General features: G+C 34.9%; 1 protein-coding gene and 1 pseudogene across 4 annotated transcripts in view; both read right to left on the reverse strand.

Annotated features, from left to right (window-relative positions):
- The window catches only part of VPS13A (vacuolar protein sorting 13 homolog A), a 258,051-nt gene that overhangs the window by 69,797 nt on the left and 166,255 nt on the right, over positions 1-21,999 (reverse strand). For all 4 annotated transcript variants that reach the window (XM_068551844.1, XM_068551843.1, XM_068551845.1 and 1 more), the window contains 6 exons: positions 9,173-9,265; positions 8,060-8,416; positions 6,806-6,907; positions 5,328-5,486; positions 4,899-5,154; positions 3,103-3,263 (listed from right to left, as the gene is read on the reverse strand). In XM_068551844.1, coding sequence (XP_068407945.1) covers positions 3,103-3,263; positions 4,899-5,154; positions 5,328-5,486; positions 6,806-6,907; positions 8,060-8,416; positions 9,173-9,265 — 1,128 coding nt within the window. The remainder of the gene's footprint in view (positions 1-3,102; positions 3,264-4,898; positions 5,155-5,327; positions 5,487-6,805; positions 6,908-8,059; positions 8,417-9,172; positions 9,266-21,999) is intronic.
- Positions 10,202-11,421, reverse strand: LOC137769831 (heterogeneous nuclear ribonucleoprotein A1-like; annotated as a pseudogene).

Below are 21,999 nucleotides of genomic sequence, written 5' to 3' on the forward strand. Positions count from 1 at the left end.
ATGTGGGAAAGCCAATGAGGCTTACTCTAACAGCGCATTATATGAGAGAGAAGATAGCTGCATGGAGAGGTGAGAGTTACAGGGAGGGAACTCCTGAGACTTTAAGAGTGCCCCCTGTTCCCAAGACTTCAGTACAGTACTGTCTGGCACATGCACGTGAGTACACTATCTAAGGCTCAGTAAAGATCCATCTAAAAGCCGTAGGCAGAACAATCTCTGGTGCTGACACACAGTTCCTTTTCTCACCGACCAAAGTGGTAAAATCTTGTTTAGTACAAAGGGTATTGGTTACAGTGCTTTACTAGCGGGGCAAAATTAACCCTAGGCTACGGGCTGCTTGAGTCTCACCTAAAAAGTTTTAAAACAAGCAATGAAAGGATCACTTTCCAACTAACATAACTGTGTTGGAGAATTAAGTTCAGGAATACATAAAGGGATACAAATACATCTAAAGCACCTGACAAGGTAAAACTCACAATTTTAAGCATCTGGTAAAAAAAATTACTAGACACACAAAAAGAATTTTTAAATGACCCATTAAAAAAATGAATAAAATGAAACAAATAAGAAATGATACACATGACAGAATTAGTAGACAAGGATATTAAAACATTTATATAACTATACTTGATATGTTCAAAAGTTAGGGGAAAGACTGAGGATATATAAAAAGACATGGAAAATGTAAATAAAAATGCAAGTTGAACTTCTAGACATAAAAATACATTGGATGAGATTAAGAACAGATTAGACATTGAAAAGTGAACTTAAAGACATAACAATAGAAACTATCGAAACAGAAACATGGGGGTGGGGGAAGCTGAAAGAAAAAGTGAACAGAGCATTAGACAGCATAAGTTTAAACACTCTAATATATACCTACTTGAAGAAGAGAAGAGAGGGGCAAGACAGAAAAAAATATTTGAAGAAACAATGGCAACATTTTTTTTCTAAAGTTGATGAAAACTATAAATCCACAGATTCAAGAAGCTTAAAAGACTCAAGTACAAGAAACATGTAGGATTCATCTCAACCAAATTTCTTAAAACCAGTAATAAAGGGAAAAGAATCTTAAAAGTATAATCACACATTTCGTAGAACAAAGGTTAAGAGTAACAGCAGACTCTGGTCAGAAACAATGTAATACAGTCAATAGTGAAACGACATCCTAAAAGTATGGAAAAAATAACTGTCAATCTAAATTTCTACACCCTGTGAAAATAAAAGTGAAGTAAAAGCAAAAATAGTTCACTGACAAATTTCATTAAAGACACAAAATTACTAGAAGAGCTCACTCAAGAAGTGACAGATAATATGAATAGCCCTTAAAGTGAACCCGTGGTTTAAAAACTTAAGAAAAACATTACAAGAAAACTCTATACCAACACCCCTCATGAACATAAATGCAAAAATTCTAAACGTGAATTTAGCAAATCAATTCAACAATATATTAAAAGGTTAATACTTCAAAACCAAATGAGGTTTATCCTGGGAATGCAAGGTTGATTTAACATTTAAAAGTCAATCATTATTTAATACAATAATTAAAAATCAATCAATGTAATTCACCATATTAACAATTTTTTTAAAAGATCCTCTCGATAAACAGAGAAAATCATTTGACAAAATGCAACATTCATTTCTGATTAAAAACTCTCAGTAAACTAGGAACAGAGGGATCATGAACAACAACAACAAAAAAACTCAAAATATACTCAATGGTCAAAGACTGAATACTTTTCTCCTGACTGAGAACAAGATAAAAACATCCACTTTCATAATTTCTATTCAAATTGTACTGGAGATTCTACCCAGTGCAATAAACAAGAAAAAAGAAAATAAGACAAACATCAGATTGGAAAGGAAGAAGTAAAAATATTTTTATCTGCAGACATCGTAACTGTCTCTATCTATAAAAAAGCTACTAGAATAAATGTATCTAGTAAGGTTGCATAATACAAGTTAATACAAAAACCAAATGTATTTCTACTAGCAAGAAAAAATCAAAAATCAGTATTAAAAATGCCAATTTAATCAAAATTTCTAAATAAAAATTGAAAACCTGAGTCTAAAATTTAAATGGAAATGGAAAGGACTTAGGCTAGCCAAAACAACTTTAAAAAAGAACAAAGTGGTACAACTTGTACTACCTGATTTCAAGACTGAGGATAAAGTAGTAATCAAGACAGTGCGGTACTGACATAAATAGATCAATGAAACAGATTAGAGACCTCAGACATAAACACACACAGATATGGAGATATGGTCAATTTATTTTTGACAAAAGTGTCAAGGCAATTTAATGGAAAAAGGATAATCTTGGTCAGAACAAATGAATAGCCAAGTGGAAAAAAATGAACCTCAACCCTCACCTTATATCACATACAAAAATTCATTAAAAATGGTATGTGGTATATACATAGAATAGATTACTACTCAACAACATGTAACTGCATGCAACAACATTAATACACAAAAGTTGATACACACAAAATTATCCTGAGTGAAAGAAGCCAGACTCCATTCTGTACTTCATTCATTTACATAAAATTCTATATTGTGTAACTAATGTCCCACAAGAACATATAAGTGGATGCATGGGAATGGGGAGACAGGGGATGAGGAAACTTTTTGGGGTGATAAGTATGTTTATTACTTTGATTGTGATGAAGGTTCATATGTGTATTTTTGGTCAAAATTCATCAACTTTAAACATATGCAGTTTATTGTACATCAATTTTACCTCAATAAAGGTGTACAAAATTTCTCTCACTGTATTGTCTAATTGAAACGAAAGAATAAATACATACTACAAAGACCTAAAACAAAATATTGATTTTTTTTGTTTTTGTTTTTTTACAAAATAATATTCCGAAAACATTTACAAAATATTCCTGTAAAAATTACGAGAAGTACATTCAACAAAATTCTACATCTGTTCGTATTAGAGTAATTACTGATAATGATTATTCTTTTTGCTATTAGCTATATTTCTATTACAGATTGTATTCTTTTGGTAGTAATTTGCTTTAGTTTTTTTTTTTTTAATTAGCATACAAATATACGCAATATGACCTCACAAAAAAATGAATCGTTCCGTACCTGCACTGGGGAGCGAATTGTTACCTTCTTACTTCCTTCCACTGCATCAATTTGACAAACAATAGATCTTTCAACTCCAGACTCTCTGTGTCTTACAGTGTACAGTCGTCGTCCCACTTTTGTTAAAGGGATTTTATCAGCAGTAGAGTGGTTAGCAGGTGCTAAATTAAATATACATGTTTGAAAGTTTTTATTATAATTCATCATATATTAATTCTAAGTAGACATTTTAAACCAGAAACATCAGATGCTTTCTTAAACTTATGAATAATTATCACTGAAATCTACACAAAGGGATATTTTAAGAATCCACAATACATATCTACATCATTCATTTAAAACCTTCAAAGCATTTTACCAAAAAAAGTTCATTTTTTAAATAATTAATTAATTAATTAATTTTTGGCTGTGTTGGGTCTTCATTTCTGTGTGAGGGCTTTCGCTAGTTGCAGCAAGCGGGGGCCACTCTTCATCGCGGTGCGCGGGGCTCTCACTATCGTGGCCTCTCTTGTTGCGGAGCACAGGCTCCAGACGCACAGGCTCAGTAGCTGTGGCTCACGGGCCTAGTTGCTCCGCGGCATGTGGGATCTTCCCAGACCAGGGCTCGAACCTGTGTCCCCTGCATTGACAGGCAGATTCTCAACCACTGTGCCACCAGGGAAGCCCCCCAAAAAGTTTTTAATTGAAAAAGAAATCTCATTCAGTAGTTTAACTTAAGACAACAACATAACCTTTTAAAAATAACTGACTGATAAGAAAAATTACTAGAAAATACAAGAACACTGTCCTCTGGTTTGCTGTCATAATAACCAGAGCCTAATACATTCAGGCAGTCATTGGCAACTACCAAGTAGCTGCAATTTTTCAGTTTTTAAGTTTTTCCACCAACCTGTGACACTTTGTGATATCTAAGATTTGATTAAAATTTTACAGTATTATCTAATATATATATACATATATTGCATTGGGGTGAATTATCTATTTATATAACCTTCTTCTCTACTATCCCATAAAAATGTTAGTTTAAAAACAAACAGAGGTAAAATTGATGAGAATAATTCACGGACAATGCTGGGACAACACCTGAAACCTAGCCACTGTTATGAATCACTTCCTGACTAGGAAAAAGTATTAGCTATCAGTTTTAGTACCCCTCCTCCATGTCTAATTAACCTTTCTAATATCCTCCCTTCCATAACTACTTAAATGTCAGAGTGTCAGAAAGTGGTGTCGGTGAGGCTTTGGGACTATTTAATATTTAACTTCACAATGACTACATACTATGATAATTTAAAAATGTATTTACTTTCACCTCTCATGAAAATGAAAAACTTCTGGGAAACATAAAGGACAAAGGAAAAAAACCTCTACCTCAATAGGCAGAACACAAAAACCATTACCCTGTGCCATTTCATGAATTCATACCTTATTCTGAATTCGTTCAGTTGCAAAACTGGTGCAATTCTACTGAGTTATATACTAAAAGTGATTAAAACAACCACCTATAGCTATAGTCTGTAAATGCTGACTGAGGATGAGATTTAATAATTTTCCTCTCCAAAACATAAAGTAGTAAATTACCATACTTTAAATAAAGCAGTGGCTAAAGAAAGTCAGAATTTGAAATACAAAGATAAAGTGACAACAGCAACCAAAGCCCTGCAAAGGAAATAATAAAATTTGCAAAATATTAGAAAGGAGATAAAAAACCTGTGAGATACCACAAATGAGTAAAATGGGATACAAAATGTAACTTAAAAGAAATTAAAGCCCCAGGAAGGTAATTTATCACTTACTAAGAAGAATGAAGAAGAATTTGCTGCTTAGGCTGGTCATTGCATTGAAATGATCATTGTCCTTAGTTCGGATATAATCCATACTTAAACTCTCCTCATTTTTCAATACATATGATTTTGCCATAGGTACGCTGAGCACACTAAAAGAGTCACTTGGTGAAACAGAGATACTAAGTCCAAGAGAATTTAAAATCATAAATGGTGCTAGATCCCTTATGAAGGCAGCTGAAGATCCAGTGGCAGCTTCTGTAAATGCCTAATAAGAAAGAATTATCATAAATAAAAGCAAATGTAGAAAACTAAACAAGCAGAACACTAATGGACATATGACAAATAACTAAGTTAACAAAAAACTTCTTGTTCAATAGAAGAAAAGGGTTAACTCAGACTAGTACACCAACGTTTAAAGTTTCAAGTTACTTTTCTTACCTTGACTAAATTATTTAACATTACAAGGCCACATTTGGATAATGTAATGTTTAGTTGGTCTTTTGAATGGAAAGTGATGACAGTTTTATACTCTGGTACCTTGTAATTTTCTTCTTCAGTACTCGACTCAACAATGGCCTTTTTGGCTTTCTTTTTCATCTAAAATAAAATATAAATTGTAGAAACATGAGAAAAATTTGTTTCTAAGAGCACAACATAACTCATTCTGCAAAGGAAAAGCAAACATTAGACAAATTCCAATGACAACATTAGAGAGAGCAATACATTTTATCAGTTCCACTGCCTTACTTGGAATTACTTGGACATCAGCCAACTAAGATCGCATTGGATAGGAGCAGTATTGGAAGAAAAATTCTCCTCCTCCTCAGTTATACTAAAATGGCAGGCACAATTTAGAAGGGAAAAAAAACCCCTAAAATTACTAAATGCATGGAGCATCTGAATGAAAATTAGAAGCACATACATCATAGCATGTGGAAATTCAGGGCAAGAAAAGTCATTTAATCTACTGGTGCTATAAATGCTATAAATAAAGAACAGAAACCTAGGGACTTTAAAAGTCCAACAATAGTTGCAGAACGGTGCCGCTAGGACCTAGGGCTCATGTGAATCAATACCACCTACCTCTTTTTAGAACTCACAGGTCTACTGCCTATGTGTATCCTGACCTAACAACCGCCAAAGAAGTTCCTTTATCCAAATCTTTTATCTGGAATATGTGGAAAATCAAATGTCCTGGTTCAATACAAAAAGCTGGATATGCCAAGCTAGTCACCTTTACTGTTCCTTTAACTGGCTTTAAACCACTGAACATTTGTCTGCAGGTTGACTGAATCATTATTAGGGAGGAGATATGCTAGGAATGCTGCAGTCTCTTGCTTCAGAAGCACAATTTCATCCATCTAAAGGTCCCGATTCATATGATTACATAAATTCACACTATATTTCAAACAAATAATAATATATTTTCTTCTTTATATACACCCTTCAGAGATCAAAGAAAACTTGGGATAGACAACAACCTTCAAGAAAATGCTAGCGATATTTTAACATGACGGTTATGTGTGGGGACTCTGAAGCCAGTATTAAATTCCACCTCTTCCAATTTAACGGTATTATTGCTTTATGGAAGTCCTTTAACTTCCACAGTTTCAGTCCCATCACATGTTAAAATGAAGTTTAAAACTGTATATTCTTCAGAGGTTTGTTGTAAGAGTTAAAGCAAAAGTAGATTATTTAGAACAATGTCTAGCGCATAATAAAAGTTACATAATTATTCGTATTAGAAGCCCATGAGGCAATGGCCTTGTGTTTGATAATTACATTCAGAGGTCAAACAAGGAAGCATGTGGAAAGGCTCATAATGAGATACCTGAACTCTGCTGTGATTAAAATTAAAGTGTGTGTGATGTGGACATCCTCAATATTTGAAAAAAATTTTCAGACTTCAAAAATACCTTGATTCCAAGATTCCATGGTCTAAAATCCTCAGTCTGATCAATTTCTAAGGGTTCAAGCAAAGGCTCCCACACACCAAACATTTCATTGTAATAATGTACCTAGAGAGAGAATTTTTAATTTTTTAAATAAGGCACTCTGGTATTTTCTAAAATGATCTTCCATGCTGTTTCCCACCAGCGTTCCTTTTGGCTGTGCTATTTCTTCCATGTGAAAACCGTCTACATGCCATTCATTAGTTTCCTCATGCTTTCCTCACTTGGCTAACTTCATGGTCTAGTCTTCACAATTTAATCCAGAAAAAAACTCTCTTTTAGGTATCTTTCCTTGACTTTCAGGCTGGGCTTAACATCGAAAGCTGTGTTCATCTATCAAACACTACTGACATTTTTTAAACATGTCTGTCTACCTCCACTGACTTTTCGAAAGCCCTTGAGGCAAGTAACATATGATTCAATGAGTATGCACTTATTTGAATTCTCTGAACTTCTTGGACATCCTAGATCAAATCCTCTGCAAAATACAGATAATTTTAGCTAAAATTTGGAAACTTGAAATCTAGTCTGTCAGTTCCACCTCTATTAGTATATAACTCTGTATCAACACAAATGTTATAGCAGCTTATAAATTTTCATATTTATTGACTTAGGTAGAGTATCAGATTAGTTTCTACTTGACATCAACTCAATTAATAATTTAAAGCGAAATATCTCTGGGATGATTCTATGTAGATAAATTCTGAAGCAAAATATATGTTGGTTCAAAGCAAATATCTTCCATATAACTAAAGGACTCTCACAAAAATCTGAAAGACCTTGGTGGAGTCTCACTACAGTATAAAGATTCTGCATTATATAAAAGTATAAGGCATATTTTTCTCATTCTTTATATTACTATTTTAGAAGAGATTAAGAAATAGTCTATTATCATTTTAAAGGAAAAAGGATATTCAATTTAATTCTTAAAATTAAGAATTTTTCATCTACTCAGCAACTGTCTATTAATATCATCAACTTTAAGATGAATGAAATCAGCTGAAACATAAACTTAATATGGACATGTACTCTAAAAGTAACATACACATAAAAACAACTATATCAAGGGCATAAACTTGTACATTTTCTTCCAATAGTTTTGTGAACCAACATCATACTTAGGATAAATTTAATTTAAATGTTTAAGTAAGAGTCCCCAAATAGTCCATGTATAGCATTATTTGTTATAAAATCTGGAAAAATACTACATATGCTTACTTCTAGCTCAAGTTGACAGTGGAGATTTATTAGGGAACTCCAGTTTTTGCCTTCCCCTGAGAAACGTGATTTTGCCAAAAGCATAGGTACTGTTCGATGACCAATTCCAGCCCCAAGAACTAGAAAAATAGAATCAATGTTCATTCTTATTATTTCTCCTTTGGGTACCAATTCAGTTGTGGGAGCTATTTTTTCAACTTCATTCGGTTCTTCAAGAAACCACATTTTTAAATTCTTTGTATCCTTCTTTTCCCATAAATGTGCTGTAGAAGAAGCAGTTTCTTGTGGGATGGTTTCCTTAGCTGTATAAAGTGCTGAAGTTATGGTAATCACAGTATTTATGATAACCGGTGAAACCTAAGGGGAAAAATTTAATAAAAAAATCTACATAAACCACTTTCAAAAATACACACTTCAAAAAACATTAAATATATTTGTAAAGGATCAAGAGGAATTAATATTGAACTAACCTTACTACCAAGAAATAGTAGATACAATTTGCTGCCTACAAAAAAGTTTTTTGATTATCACAACTAATTTTAATAGTTAAAATATTTATATGTCGATATCAAACTGATCAACTATACATACTATAAGGATGTTAACTACAGAAGCAGTCAACTGCCAATAACAAAATATATGAAAACATTCATTATAAAATATATATTAAATATCATTTTAAAATTATGTGTCATAAAAAGATTTTCAAAAATAGCTTTGGGCTTCCCTGGTGGCGCAGTGGTTGAGAATCTGCCTGCCGATGCGGGGGACACAGGTTCGAGCCCTGGTCTGGGAGGATCCCACATGCCGCGGAGTGACTGGGCCCGTGAGCCACAACTGCTGAGCCTGCGTGTCTGGAGCCTGTGCTCCGCAACAAGAGAGGCCGCGATAGTGAGAGGCCCGCGCACCGCGATGAAGAGTGGCCCCCACTTGCCGCAACTAGAGAAAGCCCTCGCACAGAAACGAAGACCCAACACAGCCATAAATAAATAAATTTTTTAAAAAAAAAGCTTTTTTTTGCTTATTTAACAATTAAAAGAGTTGCTATAATAATTGCTTATTTCTAAGTTTTATTGATTTTTTCAAAAGGGCACTGAATACATTGTAACTTACCTTCAGTGTGAGGGATTTTACTGATAATTCAATCACTTGTGGATCTGTACTTATCTGAGTAGCCTGATAGAACAAGTCACAAGGCTGCAAAACCTGTGAGAGAAAAACCAATACTATTAAATTAACATGTTCTTAAAATATTTTTATTTAAAGACTTGCCCAGTAATAGATAAGTATGTTAAATAAACAAGTTAGTAAAAATAACTATTTAAAAAACAAGTGAATCAATAAAACATTTCTTAATTATCCTCTTATTCATTATTCATAAAAAATAGAAAGTACTAACAATATTAGCAACACTATTGATATAATAAGTAAAATAATTTCTTAAATATGCTTAAATACATGAAAATTCCACAAAACTTGTATTCTGTATTTTATTTTACAGAAGTTCCTTGGAATCCCTGGGGAATTGGTTCCAGGACATACACATCTGTCTCCTGCCCCCTACCCCTCACCCATGGCAGATACTAAAATCCAAGGATGTTCAAGTCCTATATATAAAATGGCATAGTGTTCAACAACAGCAAAACAAACAAACCAATTTAAAAAATGGGCAGAGGAGCTGAACAGACTTTTTTCCAAAGAAGGCAAACAGATGGACAACAGGCACATGAAAAGATGTTCAACATCTCTAATTATTAGGGAAATGCAAATCAAAACCACAATAAAATATCACCTCATATCTGTTAGAATGGCTATTATCAAAAAGGCAAGTGTTGGAAAGAATGTGGAAGAAAGGGAACCCTCATACACTAGCGGTGAGATTGGTGTAGCTACTGTGGAAAACAGTACAGAGATTCCTCAAAAAATTAAGAATAGAACTACCATATGATCCAGCTATTCCACTGCTGGGTATTTAACCAAATAATACAAAAGCACTAATTCAAAAAGATATATGCCACCCTATGTTCGTTGCAGCATTATTACTATTATTTTTTTTAAAAAGACACATTTATTCAGCGTCATGATCAGACTTATTACATTTAGCAATCAACAGCATGGGTGCAAAAAAAAAAAAAAAATTTACATTAAAACCCTTTGTTGGAATGCTTCACACTTTCCACAGAACAGAAACTAAAATAACCTGTTATACAATTAGTCACAAATACAGTCCTCGAGTTTTTTTGCCCATACACATGAGTATTGTCTAAAACATGTCTTCTTTGTAGCAGCTAGGCCCTGCCACCACTGTGCTTGGCTGAGTTCACAAATCAGTTGTACCCTGTAGCTTCCCTGTCACTTCTCTGGCTCTCCTCTCCTGCTAAGCTTTGTTTCCTGGCAGTAATCAAAACCTTCTGCCACTGCTATAGCTACTGCTGCTGCTGGAACCACCACAGCCACCTTGGTTTCGGGGTTTGGCAAAGTATCGGCCTCCACCACCATAGGGGCCAGAACTTCTGCCTCCAAAGTTTCCTCCTTTCATGGGTCCAAAATTTGAAGATTGATTGCTGTAACTGCCAAAATCATTGTAGCTTCCACCACCTCCAAAATTGCTTCCATCATTACCGAATCCATTATAGCCATCCTGCTGCCACTATATCCACCACCACCGTGGCTGCCACGAAAGCCACCTTGGACACTGAAGTTTCCTCCACGACCAAAGCTGTCATTCCCACCAAAACCACCTCCACGACCACCACCGAAGTTTCTAGAACCACTTCGATCTCTTTGGCTGGATGAAGCACTAGCCATCTCTTGCTTAGATAGGGCTTTCCTTACTTCACAGTTGTGGCCATTCACAGTGTGGTACTTCTGAATGACAATCTTGTCTACAGAGTCATGGTCATCAAAGGTTACGAAAGCAAAGCCTCTCTTTTTGCCACTGCCTTGGTCAGTCATGATTTCAATCACTTCAGTTTTCCCATACTGTTCAAAATAATCTCTTAGGTGATGTTCTTCAGTGTCTTCTTTAATGCCACCAACAAAAATCTTTTTCACAGTTAAGTGGGCACCAGGTCTTCGAGAATCTTCTCTTGAGACGGCCCTCTTTGGTTCCACAACTCTTCCATCCACCTTGTGTGTCCTTACATTCATGGCCACATCCACCTCCTCCACAGTGGCATATGTGACAAATCCGAAGCCTCTGGAGTGCTTGGTGTTTGGATCCCTCATTACCACACAATCTGTGAGCGTCCCCACTGCTCAAAATGGCTCCACAGACTCTCATCAGTTGTTTCAAAGCTCAAACCTCCGATGAAGAGCTTCCGCAGTTGTTTGGGCTCTTTGGGTGACTATGACTTAGACATGACGGCAGTGGAGGGGGTGGGGGAGACGTCAACGATGCTTACTCGGCGGTGTCCACGGGCAGAAAGGAGTAATCTACTGAACATATCTCTGCAGCATTATTTATAATAGCCAAGATATGAAAGCAACCTAAGTGCTCATCAACAGATGAAAAGATAATGAAAATGTGGGGTGTGTGTATATGTTTGTATACATATACACATACATATAAGAGAATACTACTCAGCCATAAAAAGGTGAAACTATGCCATCTGAAACAATATGGATGGACCTTGAGGGTATTATACTAAGTGAAATGAGTCAGATGGAGAAAGACAAATACTGTATGATTTCACTTACATGTGTAATATAAAAAATAAAAAACAAACAATATGAATGAACAAACCAAACAAAACAAACATGTAGATATAGAGAACAGAGTAGAGGTTACAGAGGGGAAGGGGTGGGGGACAAAACGGGTAGGGGTCAACTGTATGGTGACCGATGGAAACTAAATTTTTGGTGGTGAGAATACTGTTGTGTATGCAGAAGTAGAAAAATAATATTGCATACATGAAACTTATATAATGTTATAAGCCAACATTATCTCAAGAAAAAAAGACCGTACAGTCAGCCCTCTGTATCCACACGTTCTGTATTTGTGGATTCAACTGCGGATTAAATTACTAAAATAAAATTTTATCATGGTATTTTTTTCCATTATAAAATGAAGTAAAATGAATTAATCTATATAGGACAAGCTACAAAAGATGAGAAGAAAAAATTATAAATATATTAGACTTACTAAATAATTCTTAATATAATTATAAATTAACTGAGTTTTCCCTAACTATGGTAAGCATAAATCTGTCCTGTAGCCCCTAGCGACTCACGTTCCTCCCAAATGCAAAATATATTCACCACCTCCTAAGGTTCCCTTTTTAATATTTATTTATTTATTTACTTATTTGGTTGCACCGGATCTTAGTTGCGGCACACGGGATCTTCATTGCAGCATGCGGGATCTTTTTTTTTTTTAGTTGTGGCATGCGGGATCTTTTGTTGCGGCATGCGGGATCTAGTTCCCTGACCAGGGATCCAACCCGGGCCCCCTGCATTGGGAGCGTGGAGTCTTAACCACTGGACCACCAGAGAAGTCCCCCTCCTAAAGTTCCTAATAGTCGCCTCCCATCATAGCCCAAAGTCCAAAATCTCATCATTTAAATCTGTATCTCACCACATAATCAGTTCATCTACATCTCTCATTAATTCAAAATTCTAAAATCTCATCTCTCTCATCAGCTCAAAGTCTAAAATCTAAATCAGGTCCAGATGTTGATGAAGTTCCTGGGTGTAATCTATTAAGTACAACTGCTGGGGCACAATTTCTCTTAAAACTGAAACTAAGATGAGTTGCTTGCTCTCACCACTCCCAACACAGGATGGTGGGACAGATACAGGATAACAATTACAGATATTCCAATTCAAATACAAGGTAGAAGGAAGTCACTAGTCCAAAGAAGTTCTGAAATCCAGCCAAATAAATACGTTTCTTGATTAGATTTCAAAGTCTAGGAACAATTCTCTGTGGCCGTCAACTCCACCCTGAGTCATCCTTCCTTTTTTTTTTATAAAAGGTTGCACAAATTTGCAGCTGAGTAGTTTTATCATCCTGCTTCCTGCCAGTAGAATTCTGGGGGGTCCAAGAATCTCTCTTCATTTTGTACTCTCTGTCCCTCTCAGTCCATACTGGCAGTGTTTCTGCTAAAATAATATTCTCAAGAACCCTGAGGGCCTTCTATAGATTTCATGACGTTTCATTCCATTAGACAAAAGCTGCATTCACAGATCTTTTTTAGATAATGATGGGCTCCTGCTCTTATTTTAAGGCTAAGGGTTGATACCCTTATGATTCCTAGAGGCCTTCTGGTTTGATTGAGAAGATCTGTGAAACATACATTGATCTCTTGAAAGGGCCCTTTGTGTGACTGAATACTCTATCATTTTTTAATCTGAGGTTCAGCAAAAGGTTATACAATTACATATTCTTTTCTCTATGCTATACTTCTGGCAGCCATTTCTGACTTGTAGCATCTTATGCCATTTGGAAGACTGAGAATTATCAAAGTCATTAAGACCTGGTTCTTTCTGTTTAACTGTTTTTCCCATAATTTATCTCTCTGTTCCAGCATTTTTCTATAACAGTAAGAAACCAGGAAGCACCGTCAAATCAGGCAGCTTGGAAATCTCCTTAACTGTATATCCATGTTTGTCACTTACAAGTTTTGCTTTCCACATAAGTCCAAGACTCAGTTTTGCAAAGCCTTCTGTCACTACATGTCAAGCCATCTCCCTATTTCCAATAACATATCTTTTACCTTCCTTCTGAGCCCTCACTGGCAGCATTCTTAATGACCATATTTCTACCAAGATACTGTTCAACACAATTTAAGCTTTCTCTATCATTCTCTTCAAAATTCCTTTAGTTTCTACATACCTCTGCTTACTGCCCAGTTCCAAAGCTGCTCCCACATTTTAAATAATTGCTACAACAGCATATTACTTCTATATAAAAATCTGTATTTGTTTCCTATTGCTGCATAACAAATCACCACAAATTTAGTAGCTCAAAACAACATAAATTTATTATTTCCCCATTTTCATGGGTCAGGAATTTCACTGAAATCAAACGTCAGTGTGCTGAGTTCTCATCTGGAGGCTTGACTAGGAAAAGATCTGTTCCCATACTCCTTCAGGCTGCTGGTGGAATTTATTTCTTTGTGACCCTAGGGTTGAGATTTCCATTTACTTGCTAGCATTTGGCTAGGCATAACTTTGTACTCCTACTAGTCCCTCATAGGTTCCTGACATGTGGCCTTATTTATTGAATACATGGCAGTTAGCTCCTTCAAGGCCGGCAGGAAAGCATCTCTTTGATGTTTCACCATTTTTTAAATTAGGTTAGGCCCATCTGGAATCTCTCTTTGCTAACCTCAACGTTAGGCGATTAGTAACCTAATTATATTCACTGGTCCTGTCCACATTCAAGGGGAGGAGACCATACTGGACACATGCTACAGGGGGTAGAAATCTTGGAGGCCATCTTCAATTCTGCCTACGCTAAGGATGAAAAATAAATCAGAAAAAAAGTGACATCTAAACCTATTTCTCCAAAAAAAGCACATTAACATCTACCATTATTCTAATAAATCAGCAAGATCAACTGGTACATGACTTAAATAATAAGTATATTATTTCTTTAAACTCCAGGGACAGGAAATTATAACCACATTACAATACATAATCTAAGATATTCAACATAAAATTTGTGTTATTTCTTCATTTTAGAGAAGGCAAAAAAATAAAAACAAAAATACTATTATAAATGCATATAAAATTTCTCTATCACTTGGAAATTTTTAATTGGCTTTTTAAAATATCTCCTTCCCAAAATAAATATGAAGGTATGCTTTGATTCTTACCCAATTCCTACATTTTCAAGTCTAGTTAAGCTACTTAGGATTAAAAATGCAGCTGGTCCTTAACAGTAAACACGTTCATGCCAAGACTACATTATATGGTCAAGTTTTCCATAATACAATCCATATAGACCAATTTAATAATGTGGAAACATTTCTTAAAATGGAATTATTTTCCTACTAGTATTATTTTATTGCCTCCAACTATATCCATTGTGATTTTATTGCTGTTTCTATCATTTTTTTCTCCTTATCCTCAACTCTCACCATACTGCTACCAGTCTTAAATGATTTTTACTATTTTTTTTTAAAGATTTATTTATTGATTTATTGATTGATTGATTGATTGCTATTTTGGGTCTTCGTTTCTGTGCTAGGGCTTTCTCTAGTTGCGGCAAGCGGGGGCCACTCTTCATCGCGGTGCGCGGGCCTCTCACTATCGTGGCCTCTCTTGTTGCGGAGCACAGGCTCCAGACGCGCAGGCTCAGTAGTTGTGGCTCATGGGCCTAGTTGCTCCGTGGCATGTGGGATCTTCCCAGACCAGGGCTCGAACCCGTGTCCCCTGCGTTGGCAGGCAGATTCTCAACCACTGCGCCACCAGGGAAGCCCGATTTTTACTATTGAAGCATTCCTTTCCTGAGGATACTGCTTCCCCTTCAGAGAAGCAATCTTAGGCTATCTAACATCTAAGAGCCTACAAGAGCTGACTATAAATTTCCTATTTTACAACAGTATCTTGGTGGTGGGAAAGATTATTCCAAGCTTAGGACCACTAAATACTAACAATAACAACAAAAAAGGCAGAGTATAAGGGTACGGATGCTGGTATGTGAGTAGGTGTGGGATGGGAACTTGTGCTCTCTGAAACCCAGGTTCTCTGCATATGCTATCCCTTTGTGCTGAAACACACTCCTGTGACTCCTCTATCGCAGTTTAACTAGCTAGTACTTAATCATCCTCCAGGCATCAGCATAAATGCCATTTCTACTGAGAGAGAAAGTCTCCCTCACCTACTACTCCAGAACAGTTATAGTCTTCTATTACAGAATCCTAATTAGCAAACAGAATATAAGGACAAGTTAAAATATCCTCAAATTTAGGGTTAACCCATAAATGTAAGGCTAGTATGCCACAGGAAAAACTATCAATGTAATTTATCATAAGAGTAGTAAAACCTATTGTAGTTTTTTCAATAGATGGCAGTAAGTGCTCAATAAAATTCCAGTTATTCATGATTAAGATTATTTCAAAATTAGATACGTAATATTTCTCAACACACTAAAGGTTTTATATTTAAATTATAAGCAAGTATTAAAACTATAGTAATATTACCTCACTTAACAATGGGAATACAATGAGGATGAATCGTTATTGCCATTCAAGAATGTGACTTTTGCAGATGAGTTTTAGTAAATCTAACATCATAAAAATATTAGTACAGGTAACAAGTTTAGAAAAGTTACAGTATAAGATAAATTCATGAAAAAAGCTGACAACCATTTACAGTAGACATAAAATAATTAAATATCGGGATCATGATTCAGATTTTTTACAAAAAGGTTTAAAACAATTCTAAAGGATTTAAGAATTTATTCAAAAATTATTATAAAATCCTAATAGGTGAAAGAGACATAAGTAAATGTATACTCTACAGGTAGAAAAGATGAGGATATTAAGTATGTTAATAATTGTAAAAATTTAGGGTCATGTATTCTTTGAAAATTAAATTCTAATAAAAAATGCTCATATACCACACTCCACATACATTTTTTAAAAGTTCGTGAATCTTTAATAAACATGTGCATGTGTCTTTTTGAATTATGGTTTTCTCTGGGTATATGCCCAGTAGTGGGATTGCTGGGTCATATGGTAATTCTGTTTTTAGTTTTTTAAGGAACCTCCATACTGTTCTCCATATCAATTTACATTACCACCAACAGTGCAACAGGGTTCCCTTTTCTCCACACCCTCTCTAGCATTTGTTTGTAGACTTTTTGATGATGTCCACTCTGACCAGTGTGAGGTGATACCTTACTGTAGTTTTGATTTGCATTTCTCTAATAATTAGTGATGTTGAGCATCTTTTCATGTGCATGCACCCCAAGGTTCACTGCAGCACTATTTACAATAGCCAGGTCATGGAAGCAACCTAAATGCCTATTAACAGACGAATGGATAAAGAAGATGTGGTACACACATACAATGGAATTTTACTCAGCCATAAAAAGGAACGAAATTGGGTCACTTGTAGAGACGTGGATGGACCTAGAGACTGTCATACAGAGCAAAGTAAGTCAGAAAGAGAAAAACAAATATCGTATATTAATGCATATATGTGGAACCTAGAAAAATGGTACAGATGAACTGGTTTGCAGGGCAGAAATAGAGACACAGATGTAGAGAACAAACGTATGGACACCAAGGGGGGAAAGCGGCGGGGGTGGTGGTGGTGGTGGTGTAATGAATTGGGAGATTGGGACTGACATGTATACACTAATATGTATAAAATAGATAACTAATAAGAACCTGCTGTATAGAAAAAAAAAGTAAAATTCAAAAAAAAAAAAAAAGAAATTATTTTCTAATATAAATGACTATGATACCAATTAAAGTTCAACTAATTGCAACTTATCAAAATGTATGTGGCCAAAACAGCTAGCTGGCCATAAATATCCTTCTCAAAATTCCCAACAATCACAGATGTTTCCCTTATATGGTTGTCCAGCTAAGGATCTCCTTTTTTAGACTTCTATTTCCATCTGTGAAGGAAGAAACTTGTGAGCAAGCAATAATCCACCTACAAGTTGAAAAGTCATGTTAAAGAAAAGTTTGCTTGATGTAAAAGAATGAAATTGGAACCTTCTCTAACACCATATACAAAAATAAACTCAAAATGGACCAAAGACCTAAACGTAAGATGATACTATAAAACTCCTAGAAGAAAACATAGGCAGAGACCTTTGACATAAACTGCAACAATATTTTTTAGGATCCCTCTCATGAAGCAAAGGAAATAAAAGCAAAAATAAACAAATGGGACCTAATTAAACTTAAAAGCTTTTGCACAGCAAAGGAAACCATTGACAAAATGAAAAGACAACCTACCGAATGGGAGAAAATGTTTGCAAGTGATATGACCAATAAAGGGTTAATATCCAAAATACAGAAACAGCTCATACAACTCAACATCAAAAAACCAAACAATCAGATTAAAAAATGGGCAGAAGAACTGAAAAGACATTTTTCCAAAGAGGACATGCAGATGGCCAACAGGCACACGAAAAGATGATCAACATAGCTAATCATCAGAGAAATGCAAATCAAAGCCACACTGAGGCATTACCTCACACCTGTTAGAATGGCTATCATCAAAAAGAACACAAAATACAAATGTTGGCGAGCATGTGGAGAAAAGGGAACCCTTGTACACTGTTGGTGGGAATGTAAATTAGTGCAACCACTGTGGAAGACAGTATGGAAGTTTCTTAAAAAACTGAAAACAGAACTACCATATGACCTAACAATTCCACTCCTGGGTAATAGCCAAAAAACCCAAAAACACAAATTCAAAAAGATACATGGACCTCAATGTTCATAGCAGTATTATTTACAATTGCCAAGATATGGAAGTAACCTTAGTGGCCATCAACAGATGAATGGATCAAGAAGATGTGGTGTGTGTATATATATATATATGTGTGTGGGCGTGTATATATATATATATATATATATATATATATATATATATATATATATATATATATATATATATATATACATACATACATACACATATACACACACACACACACATACACACACACAAAGGACTACTACTCTGTCATGTAAAAGAATAAAAATTTGCCATCTGCAGAAACATGGATGGACTTGGAGGGCATTATGCTAAGTGAAATAAGTCACACAGAGAAAGACAAAGACTGTATGGTATCACTTACATGTAGAATCTAAAAAATAAAATAAACTAGTGAATATAACAAAAAAGAAGCAGACTCATATTCTAGTGGTTACCAGTGGGGAGAGGGAATCAGGGAGAAGGGCAATATAGGGGTAGGGGAATAAGAGGTACAAACTATGAGTTATAAAATAAGCTACAAGGATATACTGTACAACACAGGGAATATAGCCAATATTTATAATAACTATAAATGGAGTATAACCTTTAAAAATTGTGAATCACTATATTATACACCTGTAACTTATGTAATATTGTACAGTAACTATGCTTCAATTAAAAAAAAAGTCTGCTTGAAACTATAGGCATGCTACCAAGGCAACCTTGCAAAGTCCCCAAGGAAAAACACAGGAGCAGAGAAGTTACCTCAAAACTTCATGGTAGTTTACCTTCTAGTTATATGTGAAGTTCTTTAGACACAGACACACACACACACAGACACACACACACACACACACACACACACTAAGCAGAAGGCTATTGCTAAGTAGAGTGAAATGGTCAGCAATTTCAGAATGATATGGAGAATGGGGCTGAAAAGAAAAAAAACAATTTCAGAATCTGCCAAAAATGGGCTTTAATATGGGCCCTAGTAAGTACTCCTGGCTCTCAGATGGGACGCTGAGACAGATACTATATACTAGTGGATATGAACCAGGAGTAAACAAGGCTTTACAACAACTGCAACCCAGCCTCCAATAAGTTTAATTCCTACTAGATAAAGGTAAATTGTCCCCAGTCTATATGTCTAACAAAGAGCACGTGAAACCCTCCTTACAGGAAGAAAATAATCAATGAAACCTCTATAACATTTCATTATACTGCCTGGCATTCAATAATAAAGTATCTGATATATGAAGAAACAAAACCTAAAGAGAAAACAGAAGTAAACAGAGATGACTCAATTACTGGCATTATCAAGAACAAACTTTGAAGTAATTTTGATTAATATGTAAAAAAAATGAATGACACAGGGGTCTATAAAAAGAAATTATATAACTTAAAAATGCAATACTAGGAATTAAGAACTTGATAATAATGTTTAATAGCACATTAGACAAAACAGAAGACAGAATTAGAAAAAAAATTAGGAAAATTAGGAAAATTAGGAAAAAACATCTAGTGTGAAACATGGAACAATATGAATGGAGAATAAAGAAATGCGCTTAAGCGACATATGGAATATGACTAAAATGTCTAACAAGAAATTGAAAGTCAAAGAAGGGAAGGAGAGAGAACATGTGACATAGAAGCAATATCTAATGAGATAATGACCAAGATTTTCCAAACCTATGAAATACACAAAGCTACAGATTCAAGAAGTACCACAGGCTCCAAAAGAATAAATATAAAGCACGTCTAGACATACCATGAAAGTTTTAAATGTACATAGCTACCAATTTAAAACTTTATATCCAGCAAAATTATCCTTCAAAAGAGAAGGCAAAATAAAGACATTTCCACACAAAAACTGAGAGTATCTGCCACCAAGAGACCACATTAAAATAAATACTAAAAGGAGCTTTTCAAAAAAATAAAAAATAAATAAAATAAAATAAAAGGAGCTTTTCAGGAAGAAAGAAAATGATTCCAGATGTAAACATGGAGATGTAGGAAGAAATAAAAAATAATAGAAACAGATTATATGTGGGTAAATATAAATGAATACTGACTGCAACAAAAACAAAAATACCCTGTAGATTCTAAATATATATTGAATTAAAATCTATGACTACTATTACAAAATGGTAGAACAGGATTTAAAGCATTCTAAAAGCTTTAGAAGTGGTAAAAATATTTATATTAGACTTTACTAAGTCTAGAATGCATGTTATAATATCCAGGATAATGACTACAAGAACAGAAAAAGAATATATAACTAATAAGCTAATAAAGGGGAAAAATAGAAAAATTTAAAAGTCCTATTAATCCCCCAAAAAGAACAATATAGAGAAAAAAACAGAACATAAAACATATGGAACAAATAGTATGAACAGTAGGTCACAGATTTAAAACCAATTACAGTACAGTAGTTACAGTGTGTAAATGCACTAAATATCTTAATTAAAAGACTCAACTATGAAAAACAAATAAATATGCTGCTTACAAAATACCACAGCTTAAACATAAGGAAACTGAAAGGTTAAAAGTAAAAGGATAGGAAAAGATATACCATGCAAATACCACAAAGAAGCTGGAATAGTTATACTAATAGTAGGTAAGTAGAATTTAGAAATCATTTCCAGAGATAAAGAAGACATTTTAATAAAATGGTCAAATCTACCAGCAAGATTTAATACAGAATGTGTACACATTTAAATGACCTAGCTTCAAAATATATAAAGCAAATATTGACAAAACTAAACATAAAATAGCTAAATTCACAATGAAAATAGATTTTAATAGATCTCTTTCAATAAACTGATAAAACGGACAGGGAAAAAAAAGGCTCTAAGAATACAGCAGATCTGAACAATATTATGGACAAAATCTATCTTAACAGAATGCTATTCCTCAAACAACAAAACACACTTTTTCCCCAGTGGACACTCAATATTCATAAAAACAAAATTAACCATATCCTGGGCCATAAGATAAGTCTCAACAAACTTCAAAGAATTAAAATCAGAATATGTTAATAGACCACACTGATATCAAGGTAGAAATCAACAATAAAAAGACAACCAGAGGGCTTCCCTGGTGGCACAGTGGTTGAGAATCTGCCTGCTAATGCAGGGGACACGGGTTCAAGCCCTGGTCTGGGAAGATCCCACATGCCACGGAGCAACTAGGCCCGTGAGCCACAACGACTGAGCCTGCGCGTCTGGAGCCTGTGCTCCGCAACAAGAGAGGCCGCGATAGTGAAGAGGCCCGTGCACCGCGATGAAGAGTGGCCCCCGTTTGCCGCAACTAGAGAAAGCCCTCGCACAGAAACGAAGACCTAACACAGCCAAAAATAAATAAATAAATAAATAAATAAAAAAGACAACCAGAAAACCCCTAAATATTTGGAAATTAAGCAAAACCCTTCTAATCCATGCATAAAAAATAAAAATGAGAAAGTATTTTTAACAGAATAATAAAAATACAACATATCAACCCTAGTAGCTGTGCTCAGAGGAAAAATTACTCTCTTAAAAGGCATATGC

This window comes from Eschrichtius robustus, chromosome 10 (assembly GCF_028021215.1).
Source record: "Eschrichtius robustus isolate mEscRob2 chromosome 10, mEscRob2.pri, whole genome shotgun sequence".
NCBI classification, from domain to species: Eukaryota; Metazoa; Chordata; class Mammalia; order Artiodactyla; family Eschrichtiidae; genus Eschrichtius; species Eschrichtius robustus.